Source organism: Rattus norvegicus, chromosome 3 (genome assembly GCF_036323735.1).
Source record: "Rattus norvegicus strain BN/NHsdMcwi chromosome 3, GRCr8, whole genome shotgun sequence".
In the NCBI taxonomy this organism is placed as follows: Eukaryota; Metazoa; Chordata; class Mammalia; order Rodentia; family Muridae; genus Rattus; species Rattus norvegicus.
The window spans coordinates 173,690,193-173,707,970 of NC_086021.1; the positions used below are offsets into that span (position 1 = coordinate 173,690,193).

Genomic DNA, 17,778 nt, shown 5'->3' on the forward strand with positions numbered 1-17,778 from the left:
TCATTCTTTAGAGCAACCATACAATTTTCAAAAGTTACAAACTGGATAATTTTGTAACCTACTTCCCTATTAAAACTACCCATTGCATATAAAAGGTGTCCTATATGGTTCAATACAGCCCCCAGGGCCCTATACACCTCTCTCTCTCTCTCTCTCTCTCTCTCTCTCTCTCTCTCTCTCTCTTTCTTGATTTCAACGCCATAGTCCCAGCCATGCTAGTTTTCTGACTGCCTCTGCACTCAGGACCCGTTCTGCCTTGGAGGTGTTTGGACTCGTTTTAACCTTTTTTCTATAACTCACAGCCCCTCCCTAGATGTCTGTGTGATTACTCGGAGCTCAGATCAAATGTCACCCTCTCAGAGATCCTTTCCCGGATTTCTCACCCTCAACTTAACACTTGCATGACTCAGATTGGTTTTCTTTTTTGGCATTCATCGGCGATGCCGGCTCTCGATGTGATTTATTTGCTGATCTCTACAGGCGTGTGGTCCACAGGGGCCTTACGTGGTTCATCTCTATGGTATTTAGGGCTGTACGATGAGCCACCCCAGAGCATGGCGATAAACGACAGCTTCTTAAAAGGATGTCCAACTGAATTAGCCTCTTCTGACTCTTTAGGTCCTATCTTCCAGGGTTGACTATTTCTGTTGAGGGTTATGTAGCGTCTAAGGCTGCAGGTCATATTTGGCACAGCCTCTGGCTTTCCTGAGGCTCAGAATTAAAGCCTTGGTTATTACCTTTGCTATCCCTGCCTCAGAAGCAGATTTCACCATGGAAGTCTCATTGTTCCTACCACTCACCCACCAGTTTCCCAATTCTCAGGACGCTATGGGCTGGATTTAGTTAGATAAGAGACATTCTTTCAGAGAGTTTATTCATTTACTTTGCTCAATTTACTTCAATTTCATTGAGTTACTTAACATGTGTATGATGTACATGTATGTGTATTAATGTTTAATGTGTGAACGAGTCTCTGTGTATGTGCAGGCGCATGTGTATTTGGAGCAGGGGGGCGGGGGGGATGTGTTCATTTCCAGTGTCTGCCTTGATTGCTGTCCACCTTGAATATCGAAGCAAGGTCTCTTGCTTGAGCCCAGAGCTTGCCAATTTGGCTAGTTTAGCTGGCCAGCTTGCCCTGGGGCCCTCTGTCTCCATCTCTAGAGACTAGAGATAGGCTGCCACATAGGCCAAGCCTTCACAGGGATGTAGAGAATCAGAACTCTGGTCCTCACGGCCTCTACCCACTGAGCCATCATCCCATCCCGTCAAATGACTTTAAATATGTTTTATTTCTACAAGTTACCTTCTTTTTTTTTTTTTTTTTAAAGAACAGAACTTCCATCTATTTTTTGGTTCTTTTTTCCGGAGCTGGGGGCCAAACCCAGGGCCTTGTGCTTCCTAGGCAAGCGCTCTACCACTGAGCTAAATCCCCAGCCCCGAACTTCCATCTATTTAAGTTGGGACCTAGAGGGTTCAGGAAAGAAATTCATCCAAATTTGCCAAAACAATGGCTGGAGGAGAGTCAGGGAAAAGCCACTTCCTTGACTCAGCCTCAGAGTCTTCAAACAGCACACTGAAACCAGCTGGGCCAGGTTTAAAATTTAATGCTTGTTCAGGCCTGGGTCCCTCATTCCTGCCGCTGTTGGGTCCACTGCTCTGGGGTCAGAGTTTTCTGCTCAAAGGCATGGATGTGCGGGAGCTCTTCGGCTAAGCACTCGTTCACCAGCCGGTGTCTCTGGAGCAGTGGCTTTCCCTCGAACTTAGCCAACACCACCAGGACTCAGAAGCTGGTCGCGCAACGGTTCAGAGTCGTGTCCTCCACCTCCACATGCTCTGCCTCCAGGTCCTGCCGCAGCTTCTCGCGGAGGTTGTCCGCGCTGAGTTCCATGACCACAGCCCGCGGGGCCACAGCCCAGCGTGAACAGAACCTCCTCTCTGGTCCCGCCACCTCGCCTTCCGCCCTCACTGCTACAAGTTACCTTCTTAAAACCAATGTCTCTGTCCCCAAACCCAAATAAATCAGCGACAATAAAGGAGACGCTCGGGATGGCATGGGTCCCAGTTGTCTTAAGTCCTGGTGGATGACAAGCAGCTGCCAGTAGAGAAAACAGATGGCAGAGCCAAGGCAATCGCTGAACCCGCCTCCCACTTCCATTCATAAACCGCCCTCATGAGACTCAGACCTGGAGCCATGCCACCCTTACAGCCATCAGTAGCGTATCCGCGCCTCCCGGTAACTGTTGACATGAGCACAGCTTTGCTCTTTCTTCTTCTGGCTTCTCTCCTTCCAATTTGGTCTGATAGATTTCCTGTCAGGCTGGCTGTATTTCCCAAGGACTCCTTTGGTGAAGTTATCTGCGAGCAATGGTTTTCATGATTTCCCTGCGCGTGGGGAGGCATGAGCTCAGCACTCCATCAGCATGGCTCTGTACTTCTACCCTTGGAGCTTTGACTAGAGAGAGTTCCACCAACAAGCCACTCCCCTGCGGTAGGCCCTGCCCAGCTGATTATCCCCATTTCCAGGTTCTCCATGCTGCTGGTCTCTTGCTTCTCTTGTGGTTTTTCAAGACAGGGTTTCTCTGTGTAGCCCTGGTTGTCCCGGAACTTGCTCCATAGACCAGGCTGGCCTCAAATTTTGCCTGCCTCTGCTTCCCAAGTGCTGGCATCAAAGCTGTGCTATATCATGCCTGGTCGGTTTCTTGCTTCTTTAAATAAGAGGACATAGATGCTGATGAGATGGTGACTCTAACGTGTGGTCACATCAGAGAACTAGGTATCGCTAATTGCCAGCCACCAAGTCTCGAATACTTAATGAATTAGATTTTGGGTATTTTTTTCCAATGTCAAGGCTCACACATGTGGTCTTGAATAAGCTAGGTAAGTGATCTACTGATGAACTATACCTCCAGACCTACTGCTCTATTCTCTGAGTCGAAACAGTTGGAAGATCCATCAGGATTCAAGTGAATGGAGAAGTCACTTTCACTGATCAATCAAACAAGCAAACACTTTCTCTTTAAAAAGTTTTTAAAGTTACCTAGGAAGCGCAAGGCCCTGGGTTCGGTCCCCAGCTCCGAAAAAAAAGAACCAAAAAAAAAGTTTTTTAAGTTATTCGCGTGTGTGTGTGTGTGTGTGTGTGTGTGTGTGTGTGTGTGTGTACACGCCATCAAGATGCATGTGGCAGTCAGAGGGCAACTTGCAAGAGTTTCACCACGTGAGTCCCAGGAATCGAACTCAGGTCTTCATGGTTCACAGCAAGCACCTTTACCCACTGAGTCATCTCAGTGGCCCCAGTTGTACTGATAAAGGGTGAATAGCTTGGTCATACTGTGGAAGAACTATGGGATGGGAGACATTGTTACCATAGTCTTTAGAAAACAGTCTTGCACTTTGCAGTTTCAACATCCTTTCTTGTATCAGAGGTGTTCCGGATACAACAAATATTTGCTTAATGAGTGAATTAAATGGGGAGGGAAAACTCACCCAGAAGAAAATACTTAGCACATAGGTTTGAAGCATGTTTACTTTGTTTTTTCTTCCTATTTTCTATAGAAACCTTTTCATAACGTATTTGCTGTTATTAATCTTTGGTATACGATGAAGCTTTAGCTAAATGAAGGGTGTCAGTGGTGAAAATTTTACCCAATGAACAAATAATAAATATTTGCAATCTTTGGCAAAAAGCAATTATAGTCTCTCAATTCTGATCTTCAGGGTTAGAGAGTAAAAAAAAAAAATGGAAAGAACTTCACAGTTGCATATAACATACACTCTGTATCTAGGGATGATCTGACTGTAACTATGTAACAGCCTCTGGGGCCCTTGGCAAAAGAAGACTCTGGTGTCAGCTGTATTAAGGGACTTCCATAGGACCTGAGCCTCTGGGGGGAGGTCTCTGCCTCACAGAGTGAAGGCTGTGACTAGGACTAAAGCTAGGGTGACACAAGCCATTAGACTGATGACTGGAGAGGTACCTCAGGGATTAAAAGCACTGGCTGTTCTTCTAGAGGGCCTGGTTTGATTCCTACCCTTCGCCTCTAAAGCTAATAGCTCACAACTACCATTAACTCTAGTCCCAGGGGATCTGACATTCTTCGCTGGCCTCTTTAGGCACCCCCGACATGCACTCATTGCACAGACATACATTCGGGTAAAACACTCATACACATCTAACGTTTAAACACATTTAAAGTACAAATGAAATCACACTAACGAGGCCAATGTTTTCCTTATGGCAACAGGGGGTCAGCAAAGTTTATAGACAGGGAATTCACACGGCGAAACCTGTTCAAGGATGGCTTCTTGCTTTGGACTTGGAACCAGTACAAGAAGGCTGTTTTCTGATGGATAACAGACCTAGGTTTTATCCTAAGTGTCACCATCTGGGTCCTGGGAAATGGATGTAACCTCTCTGTTTCTCTGAATCTCACAGAGAAATCAAGAATAATCACCTGGAAGAATTGACCTAAAGGTTAAGAGACGTGATCTGTACTGCGCGGTAGCCAGGGCAGGAACTAGGTACACTGAGAGTTATTTTTAGAATCAGTTATTCCATTCATCCATTCAACAAATATTGCTCAAGTGGTTATGACCAGAATGCACCTGACAAGGGTTTAAGGCAGTGCCAGAGAACCCAAAGCATTCCTGGTGACCTACAAGGGAGAGGTGACTCACAGTGAGTCTGTAAACACTCAGTGTGGCCACTGGTGGGGATCGCCATGGAGGGCTGGAAAGCTGAGTGGGGAGAGCGGGTGCTGTTTTCCATGCAGCCATCTGCCAAGGCTTCTAGAGGAAACCTTACTGGCTGAGCCCAGAACGTAGGGAAGATGTAAGCTAGTGGCTTTCTGGTGAGAAGGAACTGCAGGCAGAGGAAGTGACAGGCGCAGAGATCCTGAGGGAGGAAAGCCTGCAGGGGTGAGAACAGTGTGGAGGGCATGGGGAGAAAGCTGGGAAACCCAGGCTCAGGAGGAGACAGGAATCAAGTGAGGCAGAGTCTGGAAGCTCACTTTAGCATTTTGGACTTTATAGTACAGGCGATGGGCAGCCACTGGGAAGTTTAAGCAGCAAAGCGACATAACATGGTAAGAGCCCCCAGCTGCCCTGTGGAGAGTGGACCTTCAGGATGGAGGGCACTGTAGCATCTTATGGGAGGCCATGTCTCAATATTTCCAGTTACTAAGTCCAACTCCATGCTCTTTGCTGTCTCCTGTCCTGTCCTGTCCTGTCTTGTCCTGTCCTCTTCCTCTCCTCCCCATCCCTCCCCTCTCCTCTCCTGCCCTGCCCTGTCCTCTCCAGTCCTGTCTTCTTCCCCCCTCCCTTTCCTTTCCTTTCCTTTCCTTTCCTTTCCTTTCCTTTCCTTTCCTCTCCTCTCCTCTCCTCTCCTCTCCTCTCCTCTCCTCTCCTCTCCTCTCCTCTCCTCCCCTCCATGCTGTTTGCTGTCTCCTATCCTGTCCTGTCCTGTCCTCTTGCTCTCCTCTCCTCCCCTTCCCTTTCCTCTCCTGCTCTCTCCTGTCCTCTCCAGTCCTGTCTTCTTCCCCCCTCCCTCTCCTCTCCTCTCCTCTCCTCTCCTCTCCTCTCCTCTCCTCTCCTCTCCCCTCCTCTCCTCTCCTCCCCTCCATGCTGTTTGCTGTCTCCTATCCTGTCCTGTCCTGTCCTCTTGCTCTCCTCTCCTCCCCTTCCCTTTCCTCTCCTGCTCTGTCCTGTCCTCTCAAGTCCTGTCTTCTTCCCTCCCCTCCCCTCTCCTCCCCTTTGACCATTCCATTTCCTTTCTTTGAGACAGGGTCTCCTGTACCTTCACCTCCCCAGGATGGCCTCTCTAGGCAGCCGAGGATGATCTTGAATTCCTAATCTTCCAGTTTCTACCTCCCACAAGCTGAGATGACAGGCGTGTAACCCCGTGACTGATTTTTGCAGTGCTGGGGATGGACAGAGGACTGACTGTGTGCTAGACAAGCACTGAACCAATTGAGCTACCTCTCCAGCCCCACGCTCCCCCTCCCCCTCTCTCCACCCCCAGCTCAGAACTTAGGGTATGGCTGTCAACAAAACAAGGAAACCCGTGGTTTCCTAGACCTTATGTTGCATACTGATATACAGTCAGATAAACAAGCATGCACGGCCCTTGTGTCTCCTCCCCTGGTAAGAGCAGCCGAGGGTGAGAACCATGGGTGTATAGACATTAGAGCAGGGGAAGCTGTAATTTTAAATCGAACCATCAAAAAGCGTTTCATTGAAGATACTGAACAAGTGTTGACAGCTTCTGAGGTGGGGGGAGGGGCTGAAGCGTTGGGCAGAAGGGAACCGAGAAGTCCAGAGCACTGAGGCAGGAGTGAGCTGGCAGGCTTCAGGAAGATCAGTTCATCCAGCCCTGCTAGATGGTGCTGGAAGGAGAAGAGGCAGGAGGTGAGACTGGAAGCTGGTGGGAGGGGCCTTCTGGTAGCTGCTGGGCCTGGGAGCTGAGGAGCGCTGGTCTGGAGTGCATTTGAAAGAGTTCCTCTGGCTGTGTACAGAGAGAGGGCAGCATAGATGGAAGGTGGGCACCTTAGATACTTTCTTGTTGCTGTGATAAAATATGCTCACAAAAGCAGCTTATGCTTTGGGTTTACAGTGCCAGAGGGATAGAGGTAACGCCTCCGTTAAGAGAAACTTGTCCAAAGAACTGCTCCTGAGGTCCGTGTGGCAGTTCGCTGCTTCTGTGGCCTCACCTCAGGCTGGTTGGAGAGCCTGTCGGTTTCCTCAGGAGTGAACTACAGCTGTCTGGTGTCTGTCTGCTGAAAGGACTGGACTGAGGCTGCTGGTTCGTGTGTGGTGTCTGCCTGCCCTAGAGGACTGGGCTGCAGCCGCTGGCTCACATGCTCTGGGACTGCACTGCTGCTCCCCAAGGAGAGGGAGCTCACCCCCAAAGAGCTACTGCTGAACAGGTCCACTCCCCCCACATCCTATTAACTTTTCTCTTCCACTGCCTCTGCTGGGTGGTGGGCTAGAGGCGAGGTTGAACCCTTATCCAAAGAAGGTTGCAAAAAAAATTCTGCCTATATTTCTTTTTTAAAGATCTATTTTTTTATTTTATTTTATTTTTTTTTTTTGAAGCTGGGGACCGAACCCAGGGCCTTGCGCTTGCTAGGCAAGCGCTCTACCACTGAGCTAAATCCCCAACCCTATTTCTTAATGCCTTTATATTAAGGGCAGAATGCTTGTTTCTGACCACTCTCTACCACCTTCCCGAGATGGGAGGGATGATCCGTCTACCATCTAAACTGCAAGATGAATGCAAATGAGCCCACTATGCATGTGCAGATCACCGTGCCTAGTGCAGTCCCAAGAGCTAAAAGCAAGCTACCCCATACCCTATCTGTCAGACTATAGGAGATTCACTCGTATAATCTGAATTAGAACTGCCCTGTCCCCAGACCCTGTTCTCTGTGCCCAAGCATGGGCCCTAGAAAGGCTTGTTCAACTGGCGTTCCTTCTTCCTTCACCATTTCTCTCTTGAGTTCTGCAGAAGAACCTGAGCTGATGGGGTAACAGCTGAGGATGCCCACCAGGCCTTTGGCCTGAGTACCTGGGAGACAAGATAGGCAGGTTAAAGTGGTGAGAACCAAGAGCGTGGCTTAGGGACCTGGGAGATGGCTCAGTGGTTATAGCACCTGCCCTGCCAATGTAAGCATCAGACTTTGGATTCCCCAGAAGCTGTGTATATGCCAGGTGGGCAGGGTTATCTGCCTGTAACCCCAGCCTACAAGGGTGGACATGAGAGATCCTCAGAGCAAGCTGGCTAGTAGGACTAGCTGTATTTGTGATCCAATAGAGAGACCCACTTCATTGAATCAGGTAAAAGAGAAACTAAAGATCACACACACACACACACACACACACACACACACACACACACAGAGAGAGAGAGAGAGAGAGAGAGAGAGAGAGAGCACATACCTATATAAAAATGAAAAAAGACATAAAGACATTTTGGATGTGTATCTGGGATGCACAGAGGGCATGCAATGGCATGGCATTGAGAGGGATACAGGGGCAGGTTGTCATCTAAACTTTGGGTTGGCTCAAAAGGGCCTGGGTGGCACAGGAGGTAACAGGAACAAGAAGAGTGTCATGGAAGGGGTTTAGAAGGAAGAGTGGGTTTGGTGAGGTGGACAAGGAGGAAAAGGGAGACTGGACAGTGTTAGAGAGATCTCGGCTGCCTCAACTGGAGGTGTTGGTCTGAGGCTGCTCCTCAGCTTTCTGGAACTGAGACAAGACACCCGAGAGAGACAATGTAGAACAGGAGTACTGAGGCTCATGGTTTCAGGGACTGTGGTGGGAAGGTGAGGGAAATCAAAGCTGCTCACCCCAGTCAGCCAGGAAGCAAAGAGAGGGGCAGGGTGTTCAGGAACAAGATATACCCTTCTGGTGCATGTCCCTTGTGACATCTTCCTCCTGGAGGCCTGCTTGTTTCATCCAGTAAACCATCCATTGATAACACCATGATCCTGTCACCTCTCCATTAATGTCACCTACAGGAGGTCAAGCTTTCAATACATGAGGCTTTGAGCAATAGACAGCAACTTGTGGAGAGAGAGAGAGACCAAGAGTGAGTTCCACAGTCTATGAGAAGGGATGGGGATGTTAAGCTGTAGAGATCATGGAGTTCACCATGCTGTGCCTCACAGGTATGGTCACAAGCAACTCTTTAAAGATGACTCCGGGGGCTTGAGAGATGGTGCAGTGGTTGAGAGCACTGCCTGCTCTTCCAGAGGACCCAGGTTTGATTCGCAGCAACCACACGGCGACTCACAGCCATCCATAACGCCGATCACAGGGGATCTGGTGCTGTCTTCGGGCCTCCTTGGGCACCAGGCACACATGTAGTAGACAGACCCATATGCAGGTAAAGCAAACAAGCAAAAAGGGGCCACCAGGGAGGGTGTTATAGTTTTATTTACATGTGAGGTAACAGAGCCCGAGACCATAAGACGATTCCTGGATGTCACCAATGACAAATAGTAGCAGAGTAATCTCCCTGTCCCCAGGCAATGGTGAAGGCCACCGAGCCAAAGGGAATCTTCAAGATGGACATAAGGACAAAGACCCACTGCCACTTATTGGGTCTGTATTTTCTGCCAAACTCCAAAAGTCTGAAGAGTTTGGTCCCCATTCGAGAGTCAAGAGAGGCAGAGTTGGTTGGGTGAATAACTTTTCCAGGGAGACATAGGCAATGGTGGTGGAGCTGGTGTCTATGGTGGTCAATACTGAGGGCTAGCTTGAGAGTCTGTCAGATCACCATGGGAACAAACCTCTTGGTGAGTGTGAGGGAGTTTCTAGACTGGGTCAGTTCAAGTAGGAAGATTCATCCTAAATGTGGGTGGGAGCCATTTCATGGGCTGAGGTCCTGGATTGAGGATGAAGGAGAAAGCAAGTTGAACGGCATTGGCCACCTCACTCTGCTTCCAGACGTGGAGGCTGAGTATCCAGAGGCTCCACCACCATGCCTTCCCTCCCATGATGGGCTGTAACCCCAAACCTTGAGCCCAATCAACCCTCCCTTCCTTAAATTGCTTTGGTTGGGTATTCTGTCAGAGCAATAGGAGAAGTAAACCGATACAGGATTCAACCTCAAGACCGTGATTCAGACCCTGTCCTGTGAAGAAAAGGCTTTCTTTTTTTGTTGTTGTTGTTTTTTTCTTTTTGTTTTATTTGTTTTGTTGTTGCCTTTCTGAGACAGAGTCTTGATGTATAGTCCTGGCTATCCCGAAACTTCTTAGACCAGGCTGGTCTTAAGCTCACAGAGATCTGCCTGTCTCTGCCTCCCCAAGTGATGCTTAAAAGGAGATCCAGTCAGAGAGGTCAAGAGACTTCAGAACAGATGTGTTGTTTTGTGTGGTTATTCGCACTGAAACTATGGGGGGAAATTGACTTTTTTTTTAAAAAGATTTATTATTTATTATATGTAAGTACACTGTTGCTGTCTTCAGACACACCAGAAGAGGGCATCAGATCCCATTACAGATGGTTGTGAGCCACCATGTGGTTGCTGGGATTTGAACTCAGGACCTCAGGAAGAACAGTCAGAGAGAGCTCCTAACCACTGAGCCATCTCTCCAGCCCCGAAAAAGGATTTGTCCTGAGCATTATTGTAATTAGTGTATTTATGCCTCGAGGGCACTGTCAGTGAGCCCAAAAGGAGGGAGACTGAGAAAAAGCCGGCAGATGTAGAAACAAATTAGGGGCTTGGTGTCTACCCTGGTACAGGGTGTCAGGTGTCATTGGTTGCTAGGCAATGTAAAGCAAGCCCAGCCATCATGGGCAGAGAGGGTGGGAAATTAAAGCAGAAAATGTCTGAAAGCAGCGTGGGGAGTGCAGTCCACATGGGCTATAAGGTCGTTTGGAACAGGACTGTAGAAAGAATGTCTTAGGTATTGTACAGATGCGTCACCTGTCAGTTAAGAAGCCTCTGGCCGGGGATTGGGGATTTAGCTCAGTGGTAGAGCGCTTGCCTAGCAAGCGCTTCGGTCCCCAGCTCCGGAAAAAAAGAAAAAAAGTAAAAAAAAAAAAAAAAAAAAAGCCTCTGGCTGGGTGGGAGAGGTGGCTCAGAGGTTAAGAGCACTGACTGCTCTTCCAGAGGTCCTGAGTTCAATTCCCAGCAACCACATGGTGACTCACAACCATCTGTAATGAAATCTGATGCCCTCTTCTGGTGTGCCTGAAGACAGCGACAGTGTACTCATACACATAATAAATAAATCTTTTTTTTCTTAAAAAAAAAAAAAAGCCTATAGCTTAGGCTTAGACAGAAAATAGAAGGTGGGACGTCCAGGAGGAGAAAGAATCCTGGGATACAGGTAGGTGCAGGGAGATCGGCTCCGGGAAGATGTGAAGAGACATCCTGAGCACAGGTAACCAGCCACATGGCAGAATGTAGGTTAAAATAAGTGGGTTCATCTTAAGTTATGGTTCTAGTCAGAGAAGAGCGTAGCTGGTGGCCAGGATATTCTTAAATATATTTTGAGCCTGAGTCTCATTTGTGGGAGTGTGGGGCCGGGAGGCAGAACCCGGCATAAGTTCAACACAGGAACCACGCACTTTTCAAACAGCCACAGAGGACTGAGAACACGGGTCACCTCCCTTTGCCTGGTGGCATACAGGCTCCGTGAGTAGTCTAGCCCAGGAGCTCCTCAGAATATGCACCAAGACATGGCCGGACCCTTACCTTTCAGTCAGAGTTGACTGAGTTTGCACACTGTTTACTCTGTCTTTTGGGTGACGTGGTCCTTGTCATCATCCGAACTCTCTAAATTTCCCTACGAAGGAACCTCTGCACCTTTGCTCTTCTTGCCCAGTCAGCCATCCTCCTCTCCCATTTTCCTTAAACAGCATCTCAGAGGTCTCTGAACCCACATTTCCTGATCCACAATTCCCAAGACCCCAGGAAAATCTTATTCTTGCAAAGGCTGAGTTGGGCGTCAACCAGGAAAGTTATGAAAACGGTGTAAACATGTAGCAGGTCCTTCTCCCTTCCTGATAAAACCCAGGGATAGGTTCCACTGTTGGCAACTAAAATATTACTGGCTTGTCTTGGTTCACAGAACGGAAGGAAAGGTTAAAAGGCTTGTAAGCCTTGTAAGGGTGGTGATGCAGGAAGAACGGAGGCCTTCCCAGGACACTGTGAAGGAGCTGGAGGCTCTGGCTGTCCTTTGGTCAAGACTAATATCCCCAGGACAGCATCTGATTGGTTACTCTTTGCCAGGAAGAGAAGGACACTCTGAAGGACACTCCCGCCAGCTATTCTGCTCTAGGAAGAACATTCACTACCCAATCCAGATGCATCAAATCAGGGTGCTAAATCAGGGTGCTTCATCAGAAAGGGATAGATGCAAGGTAGGTAACAAAACAAAATGACTAGTATGTTCAGAAAGAGAGATTCTCACGAAATGAAAGGAAGTTTAGTAGGGTCCATCAGTTCAGGAGGAGAGGCCCCACTGTGTGGTCCAGACATCCTGGCTGCTCTTGGAGCTTCTCAAACCCTCAGGCGAACTTGTTCATAGTATTTTAGAGTGCGCATGACTGCAGGTGACTCACAACTCTCTCGTAAATCTTTCCCTCTCTCATGCCCTTTCTATTTCCTTCTCTTATAAATATTCCTCCACACTCATAGAATCGTGTTCAGAGTTTGGACTATTTTGTGTGTGTATGTGTGTGTGTGTGTGTGTGTGTGTGTGTGTACGTGTGTGCACGTGTCATGGCTAGAGGTCAGAGGACAACTTTGTGGAGCTGCTTTTCTCTCCATCCTGTGCTCTCTGGGGCTGACAACTCAGGTTGTCAGTAGGGCAAGCAATTTCAAGTTTGTTTAACCCTCTGAGCCACCTCAGAAACCCAGTACATTAACTCTTATTTTCTAATTTTTATTTATTTATTTATGAAACAGGTAGCCCTGGCTTGCCTGGAACTATGTAGATCGGGCTGACTTCAAACTCGACAGAGATCTGCCTGCCTCTTCTTCTTAAATTCTGGCATTAAAGGTATGCCCCACAATAACATGCAATTAAAAAAAACTCGAGTATGTGTGGGATGGGGTGGGTGGGTTTAATATTGAAGTAACAGAAGCCACAGGAACAGAAGGTACTGGCAAGTGTCTTTTGATTGATGGGCTGGGTTCCCGCCAGCAAGTCACACTGCCTTACCAAACCACAGGTTTTTTTTTTTTTTTTTTTCATCTGCAGGATGAGAATGATGTTTCTGAACCCATTGGGTTGCTAAGTAACTGCAAGCCACTTTGCAGTGAACTCCAGGACATGTCTACCCCACAGAGCACGGATTTAAATGCACTTGGACAGGTGGTTACTAGGAAACAATGGGGCAGTAGAGCACACAGGACAAGGAATGATGGTTTCTCTCAAAAAGAGAGAGCTCTACGTCACGGCGTCCCAAATGTGGCTGCTTCAAACTCGCGGTGTAGTCAAGGATGAGTCTGAATGTCGGATGCTCCGGCCTCCAGGTGTGTACCACCATCCCCACTTTATGCAGCTCCGGAGACGGAACTCAGAGTTTCCTATATGATTGGCAAGCGGTCTAGCAACCGAGCTATAACCCTAGTTCACCATAAGCTACATCCCAACAAGCCGTCCAGGTGACTGAGAGCTGTGCTCTGGCTGATGATGCTTTATGAGTCTGAGGACTTGCTGCCCGACCCTGTACTACTTCTGAGAGAATTGAGAAGGTTATTTTCTTTATGTGAAATCCTCCATTTTTAAACATTGGCAACTAGTTCAAAATTTAGAAATGAACTGTGTGGGCTAATAATATACCGGCTCCAGCTGGATCTGCCACCGCCCCCCTGTTTTCTGCTCTGCTCTTGAATTCTCTGCAATGATGCTCACTTCGTGGAGGACACTGTAGATCCTGAAGGTGAAGCACTGCTCTGAGCCACTCGCCAGAAGCCACTCACTCCTTGCTTGCACGCGGGTGACCCTGCTCTTCTTGTGTATGCAGAAGAGAAACTGTATGCCCGCCTAGCTCAGAATCTGGCACTAAAATAAACCTGACCTTAAGAACTTTCATTCCCATCTTCTACCTGCCTTCCCCCTCCCCCTCCCCCCTCACACTAATCCACATTCCAGTAAGAGAGTGCCAACCAGCAAGGGAGCCCATGAGAGTCTGGGAGGGGTTGGACCTGGTGATATCCCGACCAAGGAAGCTGGCTAAGTTCTGGAAGGAAGTCGTGTGCAGCCTCACGCAGGAATAAATGTTCGGTAGCCATTTGGTCCACAGGCTAAACCTGTTGTTCACCAAAGCGTCTGTCCTCTGTGTGCCCTGGGTTTCAGTAGCCTGCCCAGGACTGTGACCCCACCTAGCTCTTACCCTTCTTGCTGTTGACTTTCTCTGAGCTCAGAGTAAATAGCCCCAGCCCCTCCCAACAATGGCATGTCTCCAATCCCCAGGCTGGGCCTGCAAAACTGGAGGAGACTTTTCAGCCACTTTACCAATGTCCTTCTTGGGCTCAGCCATTGGATGCATTCATATGAGCAAAGCCTACCCATCTGACATGGAGACAGAAGCTGCTTGCAGGTACTTCATCGCTTTGGCATCTGCATGGCCAAGTCCCCTGTATGAAGCAGAGTGTCGCCCCCCCCCCCCATATCCTGATGTTTCCTCCTGGCAATATTCATTTTACTTTTTCTACTAATTTTTAAAAGAAATAATACAACTGAATAATACAACTGTGTCACATTCTTTCCCTTCCCCAACTTCTTGAAGGTCTATGCCATCTTCCTACCCACCCAACTTTATGTTCTTTCTCTCCCACTTCCCAATCCCTTGCCCAAAAAAACAAAAAAGAAAAAGTGAAAATGAAAATCAAATCGACAAAAAAACAAAACAAAACAAAAACAAAACCCAGGAAGAGATACACCAATGCAAAACAAAAAAGGACACAAAAAAAAAGAGTTCATTTTGTGTTGGCCCGCTGCCCCCTGGCATGGGACCTGCCCCAGAGTGTGGTTGATATAGAGACACAGCATTGCAGAACACTGATTTTCCCTCTCTCAGCAGGCATCAGTTGCAAATAGCTTCTTGGTTAGGGGTGGGACATGATGCTTGCTTCCTTTCTCGGTACAGGAATTTTGTCTGGTTTGAACTGCTATGAGTCTTACAGTCTCTGTGAGTTTATATGTGTATCGTATGATACTCATGTTATATCTGGGAGATTCTGTCCACTTGGAGTCATCTGCCACCTCTGGCAGTGGAAGAAGTGGGACCTAGTCCCTGTCATTCCAGGACCAGTGCTGGACAGCCCCCCCCCCCTTTGATTATGGTAACCGGATCCAGTGGTTCACATCATGGTTGGTGCAAAGCTAAAATAAACCTAGCCAAAAAAGATATAAAAGATAGGAGTGCGGGGCTGGGGATTTAGCTCAGTGGTAGAGCGCTTGCCTAGCAAGCACAAGGCCCTGGGTTCGATCCCCAGCTCTGAAAAAAAGAAAAAAAAAGATAGGAGTGCATCACTTCTTAGCTTCAGAGTCCAGGAGAGCAGGACAGCAAACTCCACAAGGATACTCCTAGCAACAAAGGAGGGCTAGGAAGGGTGAGGAATTATTGTGGAAGTCTACACAAATTCAAATGGGGAGGCTCTTAGAGAAAAGTCTGTTCCTGCACATGCCCAGTGTGGTGGTTTGAATATGCTTGGCCCAGGGACTGGCACTATTTGAAGGTGTGGCCTTGCTGGAGTAGGTGTGTCACTGTGGGTCTGGGCTTTAAGACTCCCATCCTAGCTGCCTGGAAGCCAGTCTTCTCCTAGCAGCCTTCAGATGAAGATGTAGAACTCTCAGCTCCTCCTGCACCATGCCTGCCTGGATGCTGCCATGCTCCCACCTTGATGATAATGGACTGAACCTCTGAACCTGTAAGCCAGCCCCAATTAAATGTCCTTCTGAGAGTTGCTTTGGTCATGGTGTCTGTTCACAGCAGCAAAACCCTAACTGAGACACCCAGTTGGCACTGCTAAGTTTTACTTGATAATACAGGGAAAATAAAGTATAATAATGCCTGCTTTGCATAGTCAGATCCTAGAGGAAGAGATGTAGATTCAAAATCTTGTCTGAACAGGAACCCCGGAATTTAGGTTGGGGACCAGCCTCTGAGTCCAGCCTGCCTTTCATATATAGGTGACTGAAATCACTCTCTAGTCCTAGTACTGGGCTACCCCATCCTGCCCTGATGGACTGAGGTGGGACAAGGATAAAGATATGCCTGAGAGGGCTGGAAATTGCACGGGGTTGCTCCTTCCTGGACAAGCTCCTTGTCAGATGGGTTCTTTTGTTAACAGTGTTATTTCTGTAACCTCCACTACACCAGCCTCTACTAATCCCTGACCAGGGCTCTGCATGCTGAGCTGTCCATCCCAGCCCAAGTCTTGGCCACTTAATCCACAGCATCTTGCCTCCCTGCAGCCTTGCCATTTCCGCCTTAATCCTGGACTCTAGTCATTCCCGGGAGGACAACGGACTCATTTAAAAATGAGCCCAGGGACCCTGTATCTGGGCCTTCCACTCCAGCTGCCCTGCCTTGCCCTCAGGCCCTAGAAAGGTAGGAAGAGAGGGAGGGGTGGACAAGTGTCCGGCTGCAGCTGGCTTGGAAGCTGTCTCGGTTCCTGGTTCCCACCTGAGCCAAGAGTGACACCTGATCCCGGGGGATTGTGAAATGGCTTGAGGTGGCAGGGCGCCCGCACTGCCCGCTGTGCTTCCTACCCGCCTCCTGCACCCCTCACTCGGCCCCGCCCCCCGGCGCGAGTGGTTAAATCCCCCCCATTCAGGCTGCAGGTTACACCTGCACCATGCCTGCTTGTCGCCTCTGCTTGCTGGCCACAGGCCTCCTACTCGGGCTGCTGCTGTTCACCCCCCTCTCAGCCACAGGTGAGTGCAGCCAGGAGTTCAGTCTCAGAAGTGGGGGTTCTGGGACAAAAGTGGGAGGCCAGCGAAAATTTAAATTTTGGATCTCTGGGGCCTACGGCTAGTGATCCTTGAAGCTTAGGGTCTGGGGTCCAGTGTACTGGAGGTGGCGAGACCAATGAAGGCTTAAAAAGTTGGAGGGGCGGAGGCGCTCTCAGCGCTGAAAGCAGAGACCGGATGAAGAGGAGCGGGAAGCTCCTTGGATGGCTGAAGTTTCCAGGCAGAAGCTCAAGTCCCCAGAGGACTGGGGACTCTGAAGCCAAGCATTAGGGATCTCTCTAGTGTCCGAGACCCCTGGCCCAGAGATGGGGCCCTCTGGGGTGTTATGGGGGCCCTTGGGCCCGATAATCTAAAATCCTTGGGGTTGAAATTTGGGTATCTTGGAGAGGGGAGTGAGTATGCCGGTGGGACTGGGTCCCGTTCTCCCTGAAAATTCTCTGCTGCCACCCATTCCAAGGCACCAGAGCAGAGAAACCCGGTGTGTGCCCCCAGCTCGAACCAATTACTGACTGTGTGAAGGCGTGCATCTTGGACAACGACTGCCAGGACAACTACAAGTGCTGCCAGGCCGGCTGCGGCTCTGTCTGCTCCAAGCCTAATGGTAGCCCCACCGCAACCTAGCGGGGACAGGGCGGGGCTGCGAGAGGCGGGAGTGCCCGGGTTTGACGAAGATGGGTATCCCAGACCCAGGGACCCCCGAGAAGCGGTGGAAACCTGATCCACATGTGCCCTCCTTTGTCTGCCCTGGGGTAGATGCGAAGGACAAAGGCGTCACAGAGGCGCGGCCCAGGAGGAGGAGGTCCCCCTCGTTCCTGGCTGGACTCGATTCTCTGGTGCATGACGGGCTTCCGGGCATGCACAGTGAGACTTTGTTCCGGGACCTGCGAGCAGTGGCTTCCTAGGCTGGAATCCAGAGGGCAAACCCTGGGTGGCATCAGGGCTAAGGACTTCTTGCTTATGGGAGTCCCTCTCGCAGGGTCTTCCACGGCCTGGCAAGATTTGTTCCCGAGGGAGGGAAAATGTTTGCCACATCCTAAGTCCGTGGAAGTGAGCCTCCAAAAGAAACGTTCTTGCACAAAGTTACACTGCCATCCTGTGGCTGGTAGAGGTTCCCTTTCTTCCTTTGACACTGGATTTCCGTCTTGGATCTTTATTTCTACCCACTTCAGGGCTGAGCGAAGGAAAACTCTCCAGGACCGCGACGGGTACAACGACTCTATCAGCCGGCCTTGCCCGCACATCTCCTCTATCGAGAGGTCAAGTGTCCACGAAGCCACCCGTTGTGACCAAAGAAGGAGGTAACGGAGGTATGGCACCTAAATTTCTGATTTCCAGGATGGAAAAG

At 49.2% G+C, this 17,778-nt stretch overlaps 1 protein-coding gene and 1 pseudogene across 12 annotated transcripts in view; one reads left to right on the forward strand and one right to left on the reverse strand.

The window, feature by feature from the left end:
• Window positions 1-1,588: 1,588 nt before the first annotated feature.
• Window positions 1,589-1,944, reverse strand: Bola2-ps4 (bolA family member 2, pseudogene 4; annotated as a pseudogene).
• Window positions 1,945-15,898: 13,954 nt separating this feature from the next.
• Wfdc2 (WAP four-disulfide core domain 2) overlaps window positions 15,899-17,778 on the forward strand; it is a 28,965-nt gene continuing 27,085 nt past the window's right edge. For 9 of the 12 annotated variants that reach the window (XR_010064571.1, XR_001837032.3, XR_005501792.2 and 6 more), the window contains exons 1-3: window positions 15,941-16,397; window positions 16,891-17,034; window positions 17,603-17,740. Coding sequence is in view for 3 of the 12 variants with exons in the window: in NM_173109.2 (NP_775132.1) it covers window positions 16,319-16,397; window positions 16,891-17,034; window positions 17,603-17,740 (361 nt within the window). In the remaining 9 variants the exon portion in view is untranslated. Of the gene's footprint in view, window positions 16,398-16,890; window positions 17,035-17,089; window positions 17,295-17,602; window positions 17,741-17,778 lie in introns of those variants that run through there. The other 3 variants (NM_173109.2, XM_039104401.2, XM_063283178.1) reach the window with 3 other exon arrangements.